Consider the following 9,679-nt stretch of genomic DNA (forward strand, 5'->3'; position numbering starts at 1 on the left):
GTTTAATAATCTTCACCAGGACAAAATGGCTGTTGCGTTGCCATGTTGATATCTCCAAATTACAAAGTTAAAAATCACACAACACCAGGTTATAGTCCAACAGGTTTATTTGAAAGCTTCCAAATAAACCTGTTGGACTGTAATCTGGTATTGTGTGATTTTTAATTTTGTCCACCCCAGTCCAACACCGGCACCTCTACATCCCAAATAACATGCATTGCAAGAGATAAAAACTGCACCTTACAATCACGGACCATGCAAACTTTGATAAACTAAGTCCATTTCGAGCTTAAACTACAGGTCAGGCAAGTAAGCGGTGAAGGGACAACGGATGAAGGAAATTACTGTTGAGATCAAGAGATCAATGAATTCCAGCGATAACGTGATTGCGCAGTCCTGTTGCAAGGATAGAGGAGTTTCTCTGTCCTCTGACAAAGAACTTGGTCTTCTCCCTTGCCTTCAGTTTACATCTCATTGTTTGAGGTTCTGTAGTGGGGAGTGTAATTTTCTGACACTCGTCAGGTGATGTCATTTTCATTGTTGCCAACAAATTGAACTTGCTGTTGAAAAATCTAGGTGCCTTAAACACAGTTGATAGGAACAGTCAAAGGTCAGGAGTCGAGGGGAGCAATGGAGTTGGCAGATGGGAGCTGGAATTCAGGGTGCATTAGAAACTGAGGGACCAGGTGTAGAAAGGGACTGTGAGGGACTTGTCAGAGCAATTAAGCGATGGTTTCTTGGTGAGAGATAGGGGAATGTGATCACGAATAAATATAACATGGTTATGCATTATATGGTCCGATGTTCTGTGGTCAGGTTGAGTGATCCAGCCACTAGGAGTGTCTCCTACTGCCTCCAAATATGGCCCTTTTCCATCAGTATTTCAGCTACAGGCAAGCTTTTGACAGCCCCCTAATCCATCTGCTCAGTAATTCAAGCATCAGTGACTGAAGTACAGGCTAAGAGAGGGTCCCTGACATGGGTGTACAGGAATTTTTATTTCCCCAAACCTCCACCCACCCACAAAAATCGGTTTTCATCTTCCAGGCACAATGTTCTGTAGCAGTCATCCACTTGTGCAGGCTACCAGGGTCAATATATCTGTCATCAATGGAAAAGCACCTCAGAATGGCTATGAAGAAGGAAAGCTTAACCAGACCCCTGGTCACAATTACCCACATGAACTTTGACGAAAGTTGGACACTACCCAAATTATCATGTGCCTTCTTCCTTTGCAGGCTGTATACTTCACTGATCAATCCAAGACTTCAGCACTGTGAGCCTGAAAAGCAGGCTTGCTAATTTTATTTGTTGCAACATGTTCAGTTCTGCCTGGGGACATTTTTCATGTCATGCATTGATTGCTGTTAACTGGAAATTTTAACTGCTTTTTTCTGCATGTTTTATTTAAATTAGGGCGTAATAGTACAGTACATCATTAGAAACAGGGCACTGCTTGTCAAGAACCATGGTTAAATGAATGTTTTGTGGCAACGTAAGTGTGTCAGGTTGTATTTATTGATCACCAATATAGAAAGAAATGAAAGGTTAAACATGACTGAATCGCAACGCTAGCCCTGTTCAGGATAGAAATTTGTTTAATTCAGCAATGCCTGATCTTGCTGAAACATATAGGTAAACAATATGTCGCGCTATATGGTTTGCAGTTTGCTGTGTCAGCCACTGAGAGTTGTAAGGAAGACAGCAATTTAACAAGGGTCAGATGTTTGTACACAATGAAATTTCAGTGCAAGCTTTAAAGGAATTTATCTCATTTGGGGACTGATTTCCTTCAAACTACCTTGTCTGTTAATTAACTGTAATTTAGTAATGTAAAGTCGCATAATGATTCTGATTGTAGAATCGCAAGCCAACAATTCCTCCAGCTTTCACTTTGGTTCCATTGTTTGTCCATATTTGTGATTTGAATGATTGGTTCTCTTAAAATTTCATATGCAGGACTTGTCAAAATTTGAAGTATCCAGTTAGCCACATGCTGAGTGTAATCCACCATTTCCCTTTGTGTAGACATCATGGGATCGCTCACCAGCTGGTCTCTGCACATTTGAACTCCTGACTGCATCCTTCTTCATCTAGTCCTCACCCTGATGGAACAAAGAAAATATACATGAACAAAAAACATTTGATTTCTACGATGACAGTCATCAGGAGCCAACATACAATGGCATCCCAACATGTCAGCAATGATGCACAGTTCATAGAATGTCTACAGTGTGGAAGCAGGCCATTCAGCCCATCGAGTCCACACTGACCTTCTGAACAGCATCCCAGTCAGACTCATCCCCTTCCTTTCCCTGTAACCCTTCATTTCCCACAACTAATCCACCTAACCAACACATCCCTGGATACCTGTGAGTAATTTGGCATGGCCAATCCAGCTAACCTGCACATCTTTGGACTGTGAGAGGAAACTGGAGCACCCAGAGGAAACCCACACAGACACAGGGAGAATGTGCAAACTCCACGTGCACAGTTGCCTGAGGGTGGAATTGAACCCAGGTCCCTGGCACTGTGAGGCAGCAATACTAACCACTGTGCCACCATACAGTGGATTTTGAGTTTGAGATGTTTGCTTCTTTTGCATTCAAAGTGTTGCTCTCCTCCTTTCCTCTACTCTTTGTGCTTCTGAAGGCCCATCTTTTTCCACCTTCTCTGTAATGCAACAGTTTTAATGGGCTTCTCCTTCTCACTATCTGTCCAGGAATGGTGACCCTTCTCACTCGTATTATGGTGCATTAAAGAATCTTAGCCCACCCAAACCATTCCACAACACTGCAACATCACTAACCTTACCAGTGTTGCAGAGGCAAATGAGAAGAAACTAGTGGTGAGAAAGGGCAAAGTTACTGAAGATGCTGGAGGCTTGAAATACTAGCAAAATGCTGGAAACAGTTCAGGAGAGTATGCGTCTGTGGTGAGAGAGGAGTTTTGAGATTTCAGAACATAATAGCTTTTGCCATAAAGGTAAAGATTTTGATCCACACTTAAATGCCCTTAATAGCTGTGTCGACAATATCATCTATTGCCTTTTAATGTAGTAACATGTCTCAAGATACATGATCTGACAAAAGTTTGGAGTGTAAGAAAGTATCATTTAATGAGATCTGTGATGACTTTGATCTAATTCCATGTTCGTTGACGAACAAAAATCTTTCCATTTCTGATGCAAAACTAACAAATCATCTAGCATTCTCCTCGTGTCTGTGTGGGTTTACTCCGGGTGCTCCGGTTTCCTCCCACAATCCAAAGATGTGCAGGTTAGGGTGGATTGGCCATGCTAAATTGCCCACAGTATTAGGTGCATTAGTCAGAGGGAACTGGGTCTGGGTAGGTTACTCTTTGAAGGGTCGGTGTGGATTTGTTGGGCTGAAGGGCCTGTTTTCACCCTGTAAGGGAAACTAATCTAGACAGAATCTAATCTTACACTCTGGTGCTCTCGATGTAATATTCAGCAATTAATTAGACTTTTGATAATTTCCTTGACCTATCATGAACACTTTTTATGATCCATATACTGGGATCTCCAAGCCTCTTTGGATTTTCGCTGTTTAGCATCTTTTTTCCAATTCTTCTATGTCCAGAGTTTTTGAACTCTAACTTGCTGGAATGGAACATCATTTGGACACACACACTTAAGCCATTTGTATCTGTGCCTAATACAGTAGAACCCCCATATCCACGGATTTGTTTTCCGCAGTTTACTGCGGCCTGAAAATATTACATGAAACACTCCAGAAATAATTCCAAGGGGCTGCCAAGGAGGTAGGTTTCCCATTTAAATGATAGGGTTCACTACTATCCTTCGGGCATCCGTGGCAGGCCTTGGAACGTATCACCCATGGATATGGGGGTGACACCTGCATTATGTTTCCATTTCCTTTGCTTATAAGGCTCCCTTTGTGTTATCAATCCATTTGAGGGATGTAGCTCTCTGTTGGATGCCCTCAGGCATTAATAAGTAGTGAATAAATGAGGCCTCAACACATTCTTCTCCTGTGGGGCATCACCTTTGTTCCTTCTAATTTTGTTTTCTAGTGTGGGGACCTTTTGAGGTCTGTGCATAACACCAACGTCCGACACGAGCAGTCAATGCTGGGAATGGTGTTGGCATGATGATTGGTGTGCGTGGATACCAGGTGACTTCGAGGCAACTTGTGTAATTGCATCCCAAGAATTAAAGTATCCAGTGAATATCCCTTTCATCTGTCTCTTGCCATTCAGCCAGTTTCCTAACCAGATAAATCATTTTCCATAATTCCTTGGTTGACACTGATTCTCTCCCATAAGATTGTATGGGTAACAAATAAGGTACATAGAAAACAGTCCCTTCTCCCCATAATCTGGAGTTGTCCTGTACAATTGAGTCTCTAGCCATCTAAGTGCATGACCATTATAAACAAAGCACCTTATTATGTGTTCAGATAAAAGCAAAATGTGGATGCTGGAACTATGAAACGAACACAGACAATGCAGTAGAAATGTAGCAGGTCTGGCAACATAGAGACATAGAAGTTAATATTTTGTGTCTGGTGTAACTACAAAGCTAAAGGTGTTTTCGTGAAAATCATCATCTTGTTACGTGTGCTGTCTTTATCCACCTCCTAGGTGTTCCTCCGCTTACCCTTTGTGGAAAGCAGGTTAATGGACTCAATTGTGAGCAGAAGCTGATTATAGAATAATAAAGCATGCTCCTTAAAATATGACTAGTTACAGGTTATCACCTGTTAGAAGGTTTAACAGTCAAGTTGAAAAACATCTCAAAATAGTCTCCGTCAATGGTAAAGAGAGCTTCTGTAGACATGGTGACTTCCAAGCTCAAAACATGACCCATCTTTCACCCTCAGCTGTCTGAAGTCTAACCAGTTGAGCAGCTAATCAACATTCCCGGCTGTCCTACTCACTGTTAACTTATGCTAGTTGCTCCTCTACCTGTGAGTGAAGTGATTCTAGGGACATATAGTTTACTGAAATGTCTTAATGAACTTACATTATCTTAAGTGTTGTGGTATTTGGAAAGTGTTGCTTCCAGTTCATCTGAATCTATTTTGGATTCACAAAACCTTGTGCATGTTATATCTCCTTATGTGATAAACTTAACCTGGAATTCCTCCAACATCAAATAGTCACAAATCCCAAAACGGCAAAGAAGCACAGGAGCAGCTGAAGGCAGAAAATGAAATATTCAGGTAGAAAGATGAGTGGTACGGATAGAGCAAATAATAAAGGGAGACCAACAGCTGAGAAGAGAAAAGTAACACTCGCATCTCCTAATTTCTCTGGCTATTGGAAGTCTAGAGTTTTAATCCCCACTACTTTGTTTTTGTCATCGATGAGAAGAAATGGGAGTGTATGAGGTAAACACTGGGGGGAAGAAAGAAAGCAAAAAGGAAAGTAAATCTATGATATCTAGAGAATCTCATATAATTAGAAAGTAAAAGAAACAACTATTTGGAGATTTATTATTCTGGAAAGCCTTCATTTATGCTACTGGCTTATTGTTGCAAGCCACCTGTAAAATTGGCAGTTTTTGCTCTTGGGAAACCCTATTTTTTTGTTGATTTTCCAGACCAGTAGTTATACAAATTTCAACAGTTTCACAGCAGGCTTGCTGTGGTTTCATCAGAACAGAGTGTGGAAATGCCAAAGTTGGACTGGGGTGGACAAGGTCAAAAATCAAATGACACCAGGTTATAGTCCAACAGGTTTATTTGAAACTGCAAGCTTTTGAAGATCTGCTCCTTCCCCACGCCTGAGGAAGGAGCAGTGCTCCAAAACCTTGCAATTGTTGGATGAAAACCTGGTGTCATTTGATTTTTGACTTTAGCAGAATAGCACTTTGAAAATCTGGCAGTCGGGGGAAGAAGCCTATCCATTTGTATCGAGGGAAAGGGTCTGGGTGGAGTTGGGAGGGCATGGATGTGGGAGAAGTCAAATGTTTGAAGCAAATTGAAATTGAATCATGCAAGAAGGATGCCAGATTTTTAGAAATGGAAAGAATTACAAAGACTCAAAGATGAGCGCAGAGTGAGAGCTGAGCTAAGAGTATAAAGTAATTCAGAAAACTTCATTTCTTTTTATTCATTTGTGGGGTGTAGTCATCACTGGCTAGGAGAGCACTTGTTGCCAATCTTTATTTACTCCTGGAAATGTAGTGGTTAGTCACTTTGTCTTGAGCAGTTCATGTGGTGTAAGTACACCCACAGTGCCCTTAGACAGTGAGTTGCAGGATTTCAACCCAACTACAGTGAAGAAATGAAGGCATCATTCCAAGTCGGATGGATCCAGGAACAAGAAACACAAATCATAAATAACTCGAAAATATGCAACAAATATACATCATATAGAGATGGATAGAGACCTCTATAAATGTTGATAGTTCTAAGTTGTTTTTCATCAGAAATTTGTGGTTAGCTACACTTAAAAATTAACTTTGCCAGTTCATCAAATGTGAAAAACGTTGAACTTTTTTTCTACATATAAAAGAACCAACAGATATGCATTAGAAGTGGACAACTGAAAAACCTGCCAAAACGGGGTTTGGTGAGTTTAAAACTTGGGAGTCATCTTTGAAATACCTGTCTAATCGAAGCCTCCATCAATCTTTGGGTAGCAACGAGTGTCCTTAATTCTTATCAAATAATATGTCTTGCCCTATAGAACTTAATTTCAGTGCATGTCATTGAATGAAGATTTGATTTGTGATAACATTTCTGCAAAGCTGCCAACATATTCTGCCTTCTGAAGTGATTGCTTACCAGGAAATACAAAATTAAGCAAGCGATGTTCTTGCCTGAGGATTGCCCTTATTAAGATATTCTTTGATCGTGTCTAACCAATTGGGAATTTTCCTGAAGCCTTACTTTGTATGGATGTCATTTGGTTTGTTGGAGGACTCTTTTGAAAATGACTAACTGCAATGTGGGGAAAAAAAATCTCGTATTAACTTTAATTTTTAAATACATATTGCTGATCTGATTATTACTTTTTGCAATTGACTGTTATCCAAAATTGGAAGCATGGAATACTGAGAAGGAAGTATTTCCAATTGGTGAATTGACTAACAAAGAAATGCTGTCACTTGCAATGTTCTTTACTTTGGTATTGGTACTTGACTTGTAATCAGAAGCCCGTGTATCAAATGATTATTATTGGGTGGTGGCTAGTTTATCTAAATTCTTTTCTTTTCTTTTCCTATTTTTCATCTTTTCTATTTGAAACAAACTATGTACAAATAATTATTAATATTTGTTTACTGCCTTATTGTATTGCATCAAGTGATAGTGTATAACCTAGTGCTGATAAAGGTAATGATTTAGGTGTTCAAGTTAAAAATAAGAGATCTGAAGCCAGAGATGAGATGTTTACCAGTGAACTCAAAATGAACAGTGTGTGCTTTTGTTTTGTCACCTTTTCAGAACCCACAATTTTATTTTCAATCTTGATTTTGAGACATTAATGCTGAACTTGGGAAGCCATTGTTATGATACAATTGGAGAATTGCTTTCACAAATCAGTTCTTTAAAGATGTAACAAAAGTATGTACCTCACTAATGACTGATCTGGAGGAAGGGAGAAACATTTAATAGCGCAGATCTGCTGTGCAGTTTGCCTGCCTTTAGTGAAGTGTTTCTCCCAATTTCATTGATGTTAAAATACCATGGAGTAGGGTATTGTAAATTGGAAAATATAAATATATGCAACTCACAAGCTCAAATATGTTTTCTGTTAAATACCTAATCGAAGCCTTGCAGGCCAGTATAACCCAAAAGGGCCATTTACCATTTTAATCATTATGCAACTCTGAACCCCTTCATTGCCTGAAGGAGAGAACACTAGGACTTCAGGTACTATCTAGATCTCAATTTCTTCCCATCTTCGTACACCTTGCAGAAATTTGATAATATAATTGTTTTCAAAGTGGCATTCATGAATGTGCCCATTGTAGTCCCTTCCTCACTTATTTTATGAAATGTTGCTTCCTGCTGGGCTGTGGCTCTGCAGCACCCTCAGTGACTCTCGTCAGTGATCATTCCCCCACCATAAGCCCGCTCTCTTGTCTGGTCAGTATCCCATCTCAACTCGAAAGCAAAATGTATATTGAGAAGTTTAGATGGCCGTCATTTTATTTTTATTTTGGTATCAGTGGTACGTGGCTCAGTAGTGATGCACAATTTGGTGGATCTCACTGGGGATTAAATCTGAACCACCCCTCCCTCCCAATCACCACAGCACCTTTCAGAGGATCAGGAAGGTTGTCAGTATTATGTAAAATGCTGCATGTTAGTGTAGGTATTCAATGTCTGCATAAATTTGTTCTAATATTGTTCCACCTACAGTTCTATTCAGAGTCGGTAAAAACGTATTCTAAGTGCGCAATCAATCATTTTCATTGTCACCAGTATCCTATTAGCGGATTACCTCTTGACCAATCCTAAACATTTGTACCCTGTGTCCCTTGTCTTTGGTATGTGATTCATATTTTTCACAATAAAAGTCCATTTAGTGTTATCTGAACACGTACAGTAGAAAATTACTGATGTTTCATGAAATCTTTTGTTTAGAATCTGTTATTTTTGGATACTGAATAGAACTTTTTGGTCTACTGATGTGCAACTAATATTCTCCAAATTTATCCACACTATTTTCTGTAACTACTTTAAGCTTATTTGATATTTATGCCTGTATTTGCCTTTTGTCCTTTTTCCTTTTCAGTTTTAAATTTTTATCCTTTTATCATGATACTAGTTACTGATTGTAGGATATATTTGAATCATTTTCAGATTGTTTTTTTCCTTTCTTTTGTGCTGTGTGTGGATTGACCTTGACTAATACAGTTTGTCTTTTCAATGCAGCGATCATACTTCATTACTCCTGATACAAGTGGACTGCCCACAATACCTGAAAGTGTGAGTACTGTAAACAATGGTCTGTGAGTTTCACTTCAGATTACTCATTTTTACACTTAAAAATTGTAAATTTGCAAATCAACCTTTAGCTTGCAGTGTCTGTGTTGAGCTCACCTGATTGTACGATGGCCAAATCTTTTCCTATATGTTTTCAAGATTTGATGTCTCAAAGCAGAAATGCAAAAAAACATTTTAACCATCCTTTTGAGTTTTAACAAAAAAAAACAAATGTTGATGAATGCTGAACCGAAGTATAATTCAGCACCGTAAACGATGTAGTAAGGTTAGCCAATGACTTGCGTTTAACATATGAATTAGAAGAAATAGGCTGAATTGAGTCTAATCAAATTTTTGAATGAGAAAGGCTAGTGAAGTGTGAAAAACGAGGAGAATGTGGAGTATAATTTCATTTGGAATTCAGCTTTAAAGTGTACAGAGGAACCTTAATTATCTGAATATCAATTATCCAAATTTCGGATTATCCAAAGAAGATTTCAAGTTCCCGATAGAAACATTACATCAAAGAAGTGTTTGAGGAGAAAGTGAGGACTGCAGATGCTGGAGATCGGAGCTGAAAATGTGTTGCTGGAAAAGCGCAGCAGGTCAGGCAGCATCCAAGGAGCAGGAGAATCGACGTTTTGGGCATGAGCCCTTCTTCAGGAATGAGGAAAGTGTGTCCAGCAGGTAGGGAGGAAAGGTAGGGAGGAGGGACTTGGGGGAGGGGCGTTGGAAATGCGATAGGTGGAAGGAGG

At 39.5% G+C, this 9,679-nt stretch overlaps 1 protein-coding gene across 2 annotated transcripts in view; it reads left to right on the forward strand.

Moving 5' to 3' along the window:
* dennd1b (DENN/MADD domain containing 1B) overlaps positions 1-9,679 on the forward strand; it is a 299,799-nt gene that overhangs the window by 170,664 nt on the left and 119,456 nt on the right. For both annotated transcript variants that reach the window (XM_043699790.1, XM_043699791.1), the window contains 2 exons: positions 6,505-6,561; positions 8,874-8,927. In XM_043699790.1, coding sequence (XP_043555725.1) covers positions 6,505-6,561; positions 8,874-8,927 — 111 coding nt within the window. The remainder of the gene's footprint in view (positions 1-6,504; positions 6,562-8,873; positions 8,928-9,679) is intronic.

Source organism: Chiloscyllium plagiosum, chromosome 11 (genome assembly GCF_004010195.1).
Source record: "Chiloscyllium plagiosum isolate BGI_BamShark_2017 chromosome 11, ASM401019v2, whole genome shotgun sequence".
In the NCBI taxonomy this organism is placed as follows: Eukaryota; Metazoa; Chordata; class Chondrichthyes; order Orectolobiformes; family Hemiscylliidae; genus Chiloscyllium; species Chiloscyllium plagiosum.